This window comes from Myiozetetes cayanensis, unplaced genomic scaffold, assembly GCF_022539395.1.
Source record: "Myiozetetes cayanensis isolate MyiCay16 unplaced genomic scaffold, myiCay2020 scf13, whole genome shotgun sequence".
Classification (NCBI taxonomy): Eukaryota; Metazoa; Chordata; class Aves; order Passeriformes; family Tyrannidae; genus Myiozetetes; species Myiozetetes cayanensis.
This window is the reverse complement of record NW_026086937.1, coordinates 22,929,397-22,943,987: the sequence shown is the minus strand read 5'-3', so window position 1 is coordinate 22,943,987 and position 14,591 is coordinate 22,929,397. Positions and strand designations below refer to the sequence as shown.

The following is a 14,591-nucleotide window of genomic DNA, read 5'->3' as shown; positions in this document are numbered from 1 at the left end:
GTCTCATTGCAGATGTGTATTCACATATGGAATTATCAAGAATGACCCAAGGTGCAGACAAGTTAAATATTATATTTAAATACTGTTGGATGCTGGATTATCTTTGTCATCTTCTCCTTCCTCAGCCCCCCTGAGGAACCCCAAACCAACCTAAATCATGCTGCTGCCAAATCCAAAATAAGGACTTCTTCATACACCACTGCACTAAAAACCAGTGCAGGGCCAGAAACTGTGCTCACCCTCATACATGCAAAATGAGTAAGCATTGAAAAATGTCTCCAGATTTGTCCAGTGCCAGAAAACACACGGTGCAATTCTGTTCTTTGCACCCTCCGAGATTATTTCATCTTCTACGTTTCCCTCAGTAATTGTTCTCCTCTTACCTTTAGGCTTACTGCCAGCACAAGTGTCACATATTGACAGTAAGGGAGTGACACAACAGCCTTTCTTTGGACTTTAACTGCTTTATATTGGATTTTGAACCAGCTAAATAATTTAATCCCAAGTGAATGGAGAGGTATGTCTGTTATATCCAGGGAACATTGCTGATCTCAGGAGTGAAATGACTGTGCAGTATCCTTAGCCCTGACTTCCCTTGGGATTTTCTCAGCAGCAATGCTGAGAAATCAAAATGTAACTATGTAAATACACATGTAAATATCTTATGGTGAAATGCTTAGTAACCAAATCTATGCTTTTCAGCTGATTTTTAGTTTGGTATTTTTAAGATAGCATCAAATGATCTTGAAATCATTTTTAAAATATGTTTGTTCATTTTTAAAATCAACTTAATACAGCCAGCTCTAATGATTAGATTTTGCCCAGAGCCTGCTGCATTGTCATGCCTTCATGTTGCACAACCAGAGTTCTTTTTAGGACAATATTAATTTATTCCTGAGAATCTAAACCACGGTACCATTCATGAGGCACCACAACCCAGTATAACGTGTGCTTTGTAACCCAAACATTATGTGCTGAATACTCTGGTGATTTATTGAACTTCAATGTCTAAACCTCAGCCAGGGATTTTCAACCTTTCCAACCTGCAGATCCCTCAGTGGTCTGTAGCCATGCACAGGAAATTCATTTTTAAGAAAACTAGACTTGATTTTTTTTTTTTTTAGTTACTTCCCACAGACTCCTTGCACTGCAGACTAATTACCTAGAGCTGGCTGGTAACAAGAGATTAAATTAATATATGTAGTAGAGCACTGGGACTTGAGAAATAATATTCCATACTTAAAACTCAACAGCATAAAGATCATTTGTTACTTTGAACATGACACATTCCCTTCTTCAGAAATATCAGCAATTAACAGCATAGTGTAGAATAAAAAAATAGAGAGTCATTTTATTGTGTCACTGAAAAAACAATCTACACCACAATCCAGAAAATCCAGCAGTGAGTTGGGATTAAACAGATTGGAATTTAAACCAACATTACAGCGTGGTCTGTATGAAATTGCCTACTGGCACGCTGGGAGAAAGGGCCCTGCCAGGCCACGCTGCTGGTCACCAAGTGCCAACAGCATCAGCACCGGCCACGGCCCCGTCCGCAGCCCGAGCCACGCGCGGGACCCCGGGCGGGGGAACGGGCTGTGCTGGCAGGGGCTCCCGGCCCGGGGCAGCCCACGCTCCCGGGGAGCCCTTCCCACCGGCGGGGGGGCGGCTGCAGCCTCCGGAGCCCCCCGAGCAGGGACAGGGGCTGGGGGCTGCGGGGGGACCTGGCCCGGCAGCGGCTCCCCCGGAGCTGCGGGCACGGCCCCCGCCAAGAGCCGGGCGGGGCGGGCACGGCGGGCCGGGCAGCGCCGGGGACGGGCGGGGGCACCGGGGCAGGGCGAGCCGCGGCCGCCGCTCCGCCCGCGCTGGGCGCCGGACCCCGGCGGGCCGGGAGCGGCCCCGATAGAGCCGGGGGAGCCCGTCCCGCTCCGGAGGGACCGCGGGCAGCGCAGGGCAGGAGAAGCACCCGCCGGTGCCCCCCGTGCAGGGCAGGGCAGGGCAGGAACCGGCCGGAGCCCCCGGGCAGGGCAGGGCAGGAGAAGCACCCGCCGGAGCCCCCCGTGCAGGGCAGGGCAGGGCAGGGATCGGCCGGAGCCCCCCGGACAGGGCAGGACAGGAGAAGCAGCCGCCGGAGCCCCCCGGGCAGGGCAGGGCAGGGCAGGAGAAGCACCCGCCGGTGCCCCCCGGCCGGCGACACCGGGGCCCGCGGAGGGGCGGGGCTTGTGCAGCTGCGCCCGCCGGCGGGCAGCCAATGGGAGCGGGCGGCGCCGCGCCGCAGCCAATGGGAGGGGGCGGGCCGCGCGCCGCAGCCAATGGGGCCGGGCCGGGCCGCCATGGGCCGCGGTAGTGCCGTCCCGCCGGGGCCGGGGCCGGCCGGTGTTGGCAGCGCCGCGTCCTCCTCCTCCCGTTTCTCCTCTTGTTCCTCCTCCCGTTCCTCCTCTTCCTCCCGTTCCTCCTCCCGTTCCTCCTCTTCCTCCTCCTCCCCGGCGCTGCCCGGTGCCGGGGCTGTCCCGGCGCGGCTCCGCGGGGCGCGGCCGCCGCCCGCCCGCCCCGGCGCGGGGCCGCCCCGTCCCCTCCCCGCGCCCGCCCCGTCCCCGCCCGCCGCGGCGGCCCCGAGCGGGAGGCGGCGGAGGGAGGCGGGAGCCATGCGGGAGTACAAGGTGGTGGTGCTGGGCTCGGGCGGCGTGGGCAAGTCCGCCCTCACCGTGCAGTTCGTGACCGGCTCGTTCATCGAGAAGTATGACCCCACCATCGAGGACTTCTACCGCAAGGAGATCGAGGTGGACTCGTCCCCGTCCGTGCTGGAGATCCTGGACACGGCCGGCACCGAGCAGTTCGCCTCCATGCGGGACCTCTACATCAAGAACGGGCAGGGCTTCATCCTGGTGTACAGCCTGGTGAACCAGCAGAGCTTCCAGGACATCAAGCCCATGCGGGACCAGATCATCCGAGTCAAGAGGTACGAGCGGGTGCCCATGATCCTGGTGGGCAACAAGGTGGACCTGGAGAGCGAGCGCGAGGTCTCCTTCGGGGAGGGCAAAGCGCTGGCCGAGGAGTGGAGCTGCCCCTTCATGGAGACCTCGGCCAAAAACAAAGCCTCGGTGGACGAGCTCTTCGCCGAGATCGTCAGGCAGATGAACTACGCGGCGCAGCCCAACGGGGACGAGCCGTGCTGCGCCTCCTGCGCCATCCTCTGAGGGCGGCGGCGGCCCCGGCCCCGCAGGAACAAAAGCATCGGCAACAAATTCATCGTCTTGGAAATGTGGCTTTTCTCGGCATGTACGTTTCGTCCAGTCTTGGTCGTGGCATATTTCCTGTCAGCGCCGGCGGCGGCCGCGGGAGGAGCCGGTCCCGCCGCCCGGGGAGCGGAGCCCACATCCCGGGACACCCCCGGGGAGCGGAGGCCACATCCCGGGATATCCCCGGGGAGCGGAGCCAACACCCCCGGGGAGCGGAGCCCACATCCCGGGATATCCCCGGGGAGCGGAGCCCACATCCCGGGATATCCCCGGGGAGCGGAGCCCACATCCCGGGACAGCCCGGGGAGCGGAGCCGACATCCCGGGACAGCCCCGGGAGCGGAGCCGACATCCCGGGACACCCCGGGGAGCGGAGCCCACATCCCGGGACAGCCCGGGGAGCGGAGCCGACATCCGGGGACATATCCCCGGGGAGCGGAGCCCCCCCCGCGGCCCGGCCCGCCCTCCCCGGGTCTCTATGCAAGCGGGCGGAGCGGGGCCGTCCCCCCGAGAGTTGCACATGGAACTGGGACTGTGACCCGGACGGTGCTGCCAGGCACGGGGCGCCGGGCAGCGCTGCCGGTGTCCCTGGAATAGTGCTCTATTTTGTTTACCTGCTGTATCGGATGGGAGTTTGCAGGAGAGTGGTAGCGTGGTGGGTTTCTCCTGGTTTTTATTTGTTTTGGGTTTTTTGTTTGTTTGTTTGTGTTTTTTTTTAAATCAGCTGTGAAAATGTTACAAATCTGCACAATTTTTGAGGCGTGCGTGTGTGTGTGTGATTTCGTTGTGGTTTTGTTTTTTCCTTTGGTGGGTGGGAACGGTGGTGCTTTTTGTGCCGAGGGGTTTTGGGTTTGGGTTGGCAATAACTGATTTTGATGACTAGCTCTCTCAAGTGTAAAGACTTCCTATGAGTGATGCAGGGCCAACAGCAGCCCTGTGTCTGCAGAGTGCCTTCAAAACTCAGCTGTTCCAGCCGGTGCCAACCTGTGAAAGCTCCACAGAATCCCATTATCTACTACTCCAAAAACTACTTAACAGTTTCCTTGCGGTAATCACACCGAGCAAGCCAGGACAAAAGGGCCTATTGTTAGTGGAATTTATTTCTTATTTCCATCTGAGCCTTTTAACTGTTATTTCCATGTCTTGCAAGTTCAGGCTTAATTTACTTCAAATTTACACGAATTTAGCCTTTTGGGATTTGAGGGGGGGGGGCTTTTTTTGGTTTTTGTTCTTTTTCCCTTTGATTTTGTCGTGGGATGTACCTCCAGCCAGCAAAGAAGGAAATCTTATCGTTGTGATGTACCAAGAAGATTCTAACAACTGCCATTTTAATTGCAGACATGCATTGAAGAGATGTCTATCCATTTTAATACAAATCCTGTTTTTTAGAAAACAACTTTGTGCGCTGTTATGTATCACATGAAACACTGACTTTCTCACAGGCTGTTAATCCTGATTTATATCTCAATGGCAGGGAAAGGTGGGGGGTTGATTTAGCTAAGGACAGTGTTTAAGAAACATGCAAACCAGAAGATTGCTGTTTTACCTAAGATTTAGTCATTTTTAATGCAGTGTTTTGCTTGCCCTCAGGCCCTGGCCCAGTGTGATGCCAGCCTGGGAGAGGAAGGCTGTGCTCAGAGGAAGCTTTAGGAAGGCAGCGTGCCCTTAATGCAGCAGGCCCTGTAGGGTCAGCCCCTTGCTCCTTACTGGAAGCAACATGGTTTATTGGGGTGAAAATCTAAAGGTCAATTATTTATGAAATTTAAGCTCTTAATTTCACTGCATTATCACTCTTTAAAATTATAAATCATATCTTTATTTGTTTCCTGGTTTGCTGAGGGTTGGGCTGGGAGGAGATCTGTGCCTCCCCTCAGCTGGAAGATTCAAGGAGCGTGTTTACCCCCATTTTGTTCCTCTTAGCCCCTTCTTTAAAGGTTTGCACACAAAACCTGCGACTCTTTTGTTTCCTTTTTTTTTTGCCCCCATCCCAGGAAGACACGAAGTTGTCTTACATCACAAGAACAAAGGTTAAGCAATGATGTATAAAGAGGTTTTTAATCAGGCTAACGAAAAACTGACTGCCATGATTCCTCTGTGAATCTGGTCATTTTAAGCAGGAAAACCTTGTGCCTCAGCACTGGAAGAACAGTGTGTAGTGTTAGTTTATGCATTGAAATCCCAGTGATCGAAATAAATATTGTAATTTGTGCTTTAGCCAGAATTGGACACTTTTTGTAGCAATGTCGAATACCTACTGAAAATTTGGAATACTTACATGCTGAAAACGTGTCTGCTCCTGAGCTCCCATGTGTCCCTCCACGAGGACCTGTTCTGATCCCATCAGTGGGGCTGTGTCAGCCTCACTGATAACAATCACAGCCCAGAGGGCTGGAGGAGCTGGTCCCTCACTGCTGCCTGTGCCTGCTTGAAACAGAAAAATTGATCCAGCCCCCACTTTTAAGTGAAAATTGAAAACCTCGTTCCAGAAATTCCTAAACATGAATTGGAAGCCAGAGGACTCCCGTGTTAGGAGGGCAGGGGAATAACTCTTATTGACAGGGGCTTCTTTTACCCCAAGTACTGCACTGAAAGCTAAGGAAGCTCCACGTCTGCAGCTTAAAAACTGCATGTCTGAAGTTTTAGATAAAAACGCCATAAATTCACATCTCAGCTACTGCCATGGTTCAATTTTGCCTTAAATTCCCTGGGAATGTAGAGTTTCCAGCTCCCAACGGGCCTTGCTCTGGGTCAGTGCGTAGCCAGCAGCGTGTTGTGGTTGATAACAGCAGGCATTTTTGTGTCCTCCCCGAGGAGCAGCAGATCCCTCGTGTTCTCCGGTGCCTCTGCCTCCCCACTGCCTGTGTGGTGATCGAGGAGCAAGGCAAAAACGGGTGTTTGTAGCACACACAGTCCAGCTTTGCTGAGCCTGGCAGAGCATCTGAGGGCAGCCTGCTGAGCTCTGCCTTGTGCTGGGCCCTCCCTTGGTACGTTCTGGTTCTGGCCCAAGAGGTGGGTTTGTTAACAGTGGAGCAGCCATGGCGTGGTCTGGTCAGGGGTTTGAGTGTTCAGTGTTCTGTGTGATCGATGAGGACAGTACAAAATACAGAGCTCAGCAGTCTGATCTTCCAAATACTCTGAAGTGTTTTGGTGCTTGTTAAATGTAGACCTGGTCTATGAAAAGTCTGAAAAAAAAATCATCCTGCTTTAACTTGACTGAGTAATGAAAGCTATATTAGCTTCGACACTTGAGGGAAATGTTGTATCAATATAAAGGTACTCTTTTATTCCTTTTCCCTGTGGGAATATGTTACACCCGTGTCAATACAGAGGTGGTATTTTGCTCTTTTCACAGTGAGAATTGCAAATATGTAATTGTTTTGGAAGAAAAATGACATTCCCGGCCAAAATATTTCCTGACAGTGCAGAAATTGTGTGAACAGCGCCTTGGTTTAAGGCTGGTCTCGTGGCCACATATTTTGCTGTACATAATGATTGTATTTTTAAAAATCCAAGCTTGTTCTATTGCAAGAAAGTGTGTCTCTGATATCCCAGTCTCCATGATTGTAACCGTGCCGTGTTCTCAGCCTCAGTCCCAATACAAGTGTGGTTCTCTCAACTTGACGCTCAGGCTTTGTTGATGCTGATGGTGCTGGAGCTGATGTGGAATTCTGTGGCTGTGGGATTCTGGTGGTTCTGCTTCTCTCAAAAGAATGTAAAGCAAGTTGTTTGCAAAGGGCATTTTAAATAAAGGGCAGCTGGCTCTTTATGACTGCCTCACTTGGGTGCTCATTGTGTGCAGGTGTTGTTCGGGGTCAGATTTCCTCGAGGAACGACGAAATGCACAAACTTCCACGTTCTTTCAGGATTTTGGATGAGCAAGAGTGGCACATGAGCTCTTCTCCCTTGGAATGCACAGACACCTCCACAGGTCAGGCTGAAGCTGGTGAAGCTCTGTCACTCCAGGTCTGCACTGCAGGGAACCCCACCAGCTTCCCTACGGACCCCCTGTCCCCCTGGGCAGCGCTCCCTGTGTTCTGCTGGGGTGTCAGCCTTGCTCTGGAAGCAAACACGTCCGAGCTCTGTTCCAAGGGGAGATGGTTTCATGTGCTGATGTTCACAGCTTACAGCCTGCTCCTGCAGTGTTTACAGCCTGCTCCTGCAGTGTTTACAGCCTCTTGCAAAATGTGTGTGTCAAAGATCCCCCCTCCTGTCCCACTGCAGCAGCACAGTGCTCTGGAACCTCGTGTTTGTAGGAATCCACATCTGCCCAACTTCTAGAACTTCATGTTTGGGGCTGACAGTCTTGGGTAGCTGCAGAGGAGAGGGATCTGAGAGCAGATTTTTAGTACAAATGGCTAAAGAAATTCAACTGAGTTATAGTGGTGAGAAATGGGCTGGAAGTGTGTTGCTGGGGCTGGGTGTGTTGAGTTTGGGGTTTTTTGTTTATTTTGGGGTTTAATTTGTAGGGATTAAGGGCTTGTTTGTAATGGAGAATCTCCCTGTGCTTCCCAAGAATCAATGTGTGTGTGTGTGTGTGCTCTGACATCACTGCCACAGATGAACTCAGCCCAGGTGATCTCAGTCATTATCACGCTGAAGAAACACCCAAGGAAACCTGGGCTGGTCACCAAGGATGGGCCAGAGCAGAGATGGACGTGCAGAAAGCTCCAGAACAGCCACTGTCGTTTCCCTGTGGCTGTTGCACATCTCCCCAGGGCAGCACTGCTCCAGCACACTCCGGGGCTGCTTTGCTGCTGTCGATGCCAGAGGTGACTCATTGTGCATAAAGCACATCCTGTGTGTGAATCCTCAATCTGCACTACCCAACAAATCTCAGATCCTACATCAACCCCTCTAAAATTATAAGTCAGTTAACCAGAACTTGCAAGTTGTTCGAGTAAGTCTTAAAATACTGGAAACAGCTGTTCTGTAATGACTTTATTCTGGTTTGGCAGTCCGAGGTCTTCTGGAGGGTTGAGTGAAGAGGAGACTGATCAAGAAGCCATAGCTTTGTTTTGGGAGACCTCGACAGAGAGAGAGTTTTAGGGCAATGGTGCCTGACATGTAACTTCAGCCTTAATGATTTAAACTCCTGTTTATTTCTACAAAGTTCTCTAAGGGAACTTTATAAAATAAAGTGCTTAGTGAATGGATTTGGTGTCCAGGTACAGACAGATCCCAGATGTTTCTCCTCTGCTTGACAGACTGATAACAATTGTGCAAGAAATGCTGCAGCAGCTGGACTGGTCAAAATGATCAAAAATCACTAAAGCTTTTGCCTTTTGATACAGTCATGTTAATTTGTGATACTAGTTGATGGGGAATGTTTGAGGTCGCTTTTGGGGATGGTTGTAAATGGACTTTTGGGTGAAAACCAATCTGAAATGGAAGTTGGTTGGGTTTTTTCCTTTAAATTATGTATTGCAAAAGGTACAGGTCAGCATTTGTAGCAGATGTCCCTTCACAGTTCCTCATTTTTGGGTCTATTCATCTAACCCTTTGTTTCTACAGTGTTACTACAGTTATCCCAATTTCAGCAGTCAGGGTAGAGGTGCATTGTATCCACTCCTGTCCAGAGGGGTACCTTGAAAGATGAGTGTCTGCAGATATTCCAAAAATAGAAGCATAAAATAGATACATTTTAGAGGTCAAAACTGAATCTTTTTGTAGTTCTTAGGAAACACATGATGTGCCTTGTGCCTGACTTCCTCTGCTGGGCTGTGGTTTGTGCCCCTTGCCCAGGGTGCTGCTCCAGGCTCTGGGGGGAGCAGGGCTGAGGTGTGTGCGGGGTTTTCCATGTCTGCAGTACAGACACGGGGGGTGTTGTACACAAAATCTGTGACCTTCAGTGTGCCAAACACTGCACTGCCTGCCTTGCTAGGACAGAGGAAGGGATCCAGGCATGGCAGCAAGGGCTGGGGAAATCCTGGCTGGGAAGGGCAGGGATCTGCCGGGCAGGACCCCGGGGGGGCTCTGTGGGACGGGACTGGGAGCAGCACGCACTGCCAGGTTCCCTAAATGCCAGGCACCATTGTGTGGAAGGGCAGGGGCAGCTGGGGAGAAGATGGGTTCCATTTTCCTGGCTGGGATATAAAACACCCTTCTGTGTGTGTGCTGTGCATTTCATGGGTTTCCCCCCTTCATCGTGCTGAGCAGATCCAGAAGTGCCAAGAAAGTCTGCACGATGAGTGTGGTCACTGAGGATGAGCTGATGAGGATGAGCTGATGTTCAGACTGAGTTTCCCTACGCCACTAATCACCAAAATACCTCTAAATCTGTGTGGAACTCAGTAGTGATGATTGCTGCAATGTGGCTCAGGGGAGCTGGGAGCCGTGTGTGCTGCAGGATGAGGTCAGTGGTGACTTTACCTCTGGAATGAACTGCAGCAGCATCACGGACCTCTGTTGGTGCATGTGGGCAGTCTGCTGCCAAGTTCACTGATGGTGAACAAAGTTAAGATGAAAGCTTGCTAACAAAGTGCTTGAGTCACTGAGTTTCTAATGTTTAGACCTTGATTTCCCTTCTCTTTTGGGACACTCTGCCTCATCCCAGATTGGCTATTTTGTGCTGGGTTTCTTGTTTCAAACATTATGTTTGCTTTACTGTGGGTTTTGCTTTCCCTTGGTTTGTTGGGTCCTTTGGTTTTGCCTTTAATTAAAGGAAAAAATAGGGAGGAGATTCACATCTGAGTTTCTGTATAGCACAAGCTGCCCAGATTCCAGAAATACATGCCATGCATGCCACATATTTTTGCAATAAAGTTTAAGGAGAACACTGTATGTTTAAGATGTTTCCAAGGCCTGGACTCTCAGCAGAGAAACAGCTTGAAAAAGCTTATTTCCCAAAGAACTGGGTCAGCCTGGAGTGAATTAGAGTTCACAGATACTGAGGCATTTATTCCCTTACAGTATTGCTGTACTTCAGCCTCTGCAGTGACAGTTACAGATTGCTGAGCATAAATATTTATGCGTATGTACAAAGTTGTATCTGGTGTCCACAGTTTGGGAAACATCCACGTTTTCCTCCTGCCAGCACAGAAAATCAGGAATTGTGTGCCTGCACTCGCTGAGTATCCGACCAGTGGCAGAGAAAGATCGGTGTGTGTTTATTTAGCCAAATATTAGCACCTGAAAAGAGTTTTCTGGATTCTTTTCAAGTACTTTGACCTGGCACAGATTGATTTTGGGCATTGCTAAAGCAGAAGGTCCCTGTGGTGATGAAAGGTGTGCAGCTTCTCCTGTGGCAGGGACAGTGACCCGTCCCACTCGTCGGAAAGGTTTGTGGGCAGCACAGTCTGCAAGGGGACGGGCTGGTGTCACCTCTGTGTGCCTTGGGATGGGCACACAGAGCCAGACCTGCCTGGACTGAGCTGCTGAGAGCTCAGGGGTGGATATTCCTGGGTTCTTTCTGAGGCTGGAGTTGCTCAGTGTGCAGTGGTGGCAGCTCCTCACTGTCCTTGCTCAGGGTTTCCACAACCATTGACTGATGGGAGCTGGAGTTCATTTGGCAAACATGTTTGTTTGTATTCATATGGAGACACAAACTGTGCTATTCCAAGATATAAACACACCTAAACAAATGTGTTGGGCATCCTGAGTGCCTACAATAGAATTGTTGATATAACTTCATGAGTGCAGTTGTGTTTGTGTACTAACACTGTCTGCTTCTATACATGTGTGCAGGCTGAATCCCCTGCGCTTTTGGAACCCCACTGAGATCAGGGCCTTATTTAAGTCAGTTTAAGCCCAGTCTGCATTTGACTATTTCACACACTCCTAGGAATGTGATCGTTTTCCTATTTCAAAGGTGTCATTTCATTACAAAAGAAAGCCTTCCCTCCCCTGTGCCTTTAGCTGGATTTTCAGATGTCTGTAATGCAAACTTTGTTTATTTTATCCCCCTTCTGTGGGTGTTTCTTATCTTGAAGTCATGCTGGGTTTATGTATATTGTGAATCCATCTTGAAATGCCAGCAGGTACATAATTATTATTTGAATATGGTTGTTTCTAAAGGAAGAGATGTGGTGGAACACTGGGGGTAGTGGCCAGGAAGGAAGAGAAGCCCCTCGGGATGTTTGCGGAGCTGTTGCTGCTCTGCTGTGCCAGCAGCACTGGGGGCACAGGGGTGCCTGTTGCCTGCACTTCTGGCACTTGTGTGCCCTGAACTGGCAAGGCCTGGTGGTGCCCTGTGGGATGAGCAGCACCCCGGCTGGAGCAGTGCCAGGAGTGCCCAGGACACCGGGAGTGAGGCTGGAGGAGCATCCCAGCCCTGCAGCTGCTCGGGGCTGTGTCAGAGAGCAGGACATGGGGCTGTGCCACAGAGCAGGACACGGGGCTGTGTCACAGAGCAGGACACGGGGCTGTGTCAGAGCAGGACTGGGATGGGGCTGTGTCAGAGCAGGACTGGGATGGGGCTGTGTCAGAGCAGGACACGGGGCTGTGTCAGAGCAGGACTGGGATGGGGCTGTGTCAGAGCAGGACTGGGACGAGGCTGTGTCACAGCAGGACTGGGACAGGGCTGTGTCAGAGCGGGACTGGGACGGGGCCGCTCTGGTTTTTTTGATTTTTCAACTGGTGCCAAGAGCTACATAAGCCCCTGAACTATGTCAGAACTGGAGGGAGAACAAAGGTGCCCTGAGCTTGCCTTTCCCTCCTGCCCTGCTGCCTCCTCTGTGCTCAGGAACTCCGTGAGCCTGAGTCTGTGGGTCACTGCAGGGGGCACGGTCACACAGATGAAAACATATGTGTTCCAAAATTTAAGAAAAACAGTTTTCAGTTCTGTACTCCAGTAAGCAACTGTTGTGTTGCTCTGGATTAAGTGCTAGACTGCAGCAACTTTGCAAAGAGAAGTATGAGCTGCTTTGTGCGGCCCCACCCTCCACTCTGAAGAAAACTGGATATACTCTCTGGGATCCAGAGGTTGGATGGGAAACGTATGATTTGAGTAGGCTCAAAATTGAATTAATTTGAAACTGTTACAATTTTTATTCACTTGAAATGGGGTCAATTTCAAATCAATCTCTTTGCAAGATGAAACACCCTGACTTCAAAACGGCCTTTTGTGGGGATCCATCACAGCACTTACCAGATTAACAAAGGGCTGAGCCAGCACTGGGGAGAAAAAGGGAACATTTCCCTCCTGCATTATGGTGTGTCCTCAGCCAGGGCTCCAGCTTTCTTCCAAGGACAGGTATTATTTTTAATAACTATCCTTATGGAAAAAGCAAATGTTTTTTTTTAAATCCTCAGGGAAGGTTCAATCTGAAAAACAGTGATTGTAAGACTCAGGGAGGATTATGATAATTTATTTCAATTAATTCAATGCAAAACAGATTATATATCGCTGTGCTTCACCATCTTGTGGAAAATCTAACATTCAAGATGTAGCATAATCAGATCTTGATTTATGCAGACTGTCTCTGGGAGACACCACGCCAGCCCCTTGTTTTGCAGTGATGGGAAGCTGATGTTGCCCTGAGGACGGCTTTTAGCAAGGCTGGGATCAGCTCTGAGGCTGGGCTGGGGCTCCTGCTCCTGGATCTGCTGCTCCAGCTGTGCCCGCAGGTGTTGGGGTGTCCCCTCCAGGAAAGCTGTAGCCTGGTGATTAGAGCAGGGCTGGCCATCTCGGGGGGCTCTCGTCTCTCCAGCTGGTGTTGAGCTCCAGGCAGGCTCAGCTCAGCCTGTTCCCAGCAGAGCCCTGGCAGGCTGAGGAGCCTCCTCTGCCCCAGCACCCCCAGCCCGCTCCCCGTGCTCAGGGGTCTCGCTGTGCTCCTTCCTCTGCTCCCCCTGGTCAGTGCTTGTGCCTCCTCCCTTCATGGCTCTGCAGGGGAAGTGTTAGAAGATCTCAGGGCACTTCTCTGCTTTCAGCTCCCTCTGCTCTTCCCTTTCACACACACTTCTGCTTCCCCCCATTCTGATAGAAGTGAGCAGTGGCTGCAGTCCCACTGGGGACTGAGAGGGAAGCACATGGTGTGGCTCTGAATGTGGAGTGGGTGAATGCTCTGTTCAGCTGCAGCCCCCTCAGTCCCCCAGGGCACACCCCTCGGGTAGGGGGGCTGCAGAAGTGCCCCCAGGGCACAGCCTCACCTCCTGCCTGGGCGTGAGGGAGGATGCAGGGAGTGCTGCAGTGCTGATTGACAGGCTCAGGTTCACACCAGGGTTATCAATAATGACATTCCCAGTCGTGGGGGGGTTCACTGGGTGTGGAGCAGGCGCTGTGTGAGTGCAGCTCTGCCCTGCTCTGGCACAACCAGGGGACGAACCGTGATGCCCTCGCCAGAGCGTGGCTGGGACAGGCAGCCCTCGGGCTGTGCCAGTCAGGAACTTCCAGACTCCAGTTCTAAGGAGTAAAGGCTGATCAGTGTTCAGGGTTTAAGGTGTTAAAAGGGTTTGTTCTGATGAGAAGCAGTCACCACACTGCTGACTTCCCTTTGTCTGTTGAAAGGTTTCTGGTTATTGAATTATTTGGAAGATAACACTAAATAACTTCATAGATTTATTGTTTATGGGCTACTGATCTCCACCATTTATTGGTCGGGTATGTTGAACACGTGCCTCTTCTGTGTGTCTTCAGGTGTGTCTGAGGGAGCAGGAGTGGTGCCACGGCCCTGTCCTTGGGTTTCACTCTTCACACTCGCAGCTTTCCCAGAGGTAATTTCTTCTGCTCAGGTGCTCTTCGCACCTTCTGGCGTTACAGGGGTGTGCCATCAGGTTCCCACGTGTTCCTACAGCTGGTTGTACAACTGTTATAGAATGACACTGTCCAGAGCTGTTGGCTCTCTGTGTGAGGCTCCCTGGGCAGCAGATCCGAGCTGCAGCAGCTGCTGATGCGGGCGGTGCCCATCTCCCGCTTCCCTCCTGTCTGCGCTGCCATCGTCCAGCACAAAACAGAAGTACCAAAGTACACAGCTCCTGAGCTTGTGGTGGGAGCACCAGGGCACTGCGTGGCCCTGGCTGACAAAGGACACTCGAGTGACGTGGCAAGGCCAGGCCTCCCGGGGGCTCCTGCGCGGGGCCAGACCCGGTGCCTGCACGGGCAGAGCCTGCAGAGGGGCCTGCGGGAGCAGCTGCTCTTGGGACGTTTGCAGCTGCTTCATTCAGCCCTGGGAGCTGCAGCAAATGACTTCAGAAAAGGAAATCATTGTGTATGGTCTGTCCTTTTTCTCAGCCATGCTAATTCCCTAATAAGTTTAGGAGTTGGCATTTATGTTTCTCCGTTTATGTCAGACTGGCTAGTGTTTCTGAGCCTGTTGGGTAAAAACTGAGAAGAAACATGCCTCTCTTTTTAAATTTTTTTTTTAAACTTAGATCAGTGTCTATTCCAAGTTGTATTGAATTGGCAAATTGTAGGTTT

General features: G+C 51.4%; 1 protein-coding gene across 1 annotated transcript; it reads left to right on the top strand.

Annotated features, from left to right (window-relative positions):
* The first annotated feature begins 2,612 nt into the window (after positions 1 to 2,612).
* RAP2B (RAP2B, member of RAS oncogene family) lies at positions 2,613 to 7,004 on the top strand. The gene has a single exon (XM_050308758.1). It carries the CDS (start codon positions 2,646 to 2,648, stop codon positions 3,195 to 3,197), a length of 552 nt encoding a protein of 183 aa, XP_050164715.1. The 5' UTR covers positions 2,613 to 2,645; the 3' UTR covers positions 3,198 to 7,004.
* The last annotated feature ends 7,587 nt before the right edge of the window (positions 7,005 to 14,591 follow it).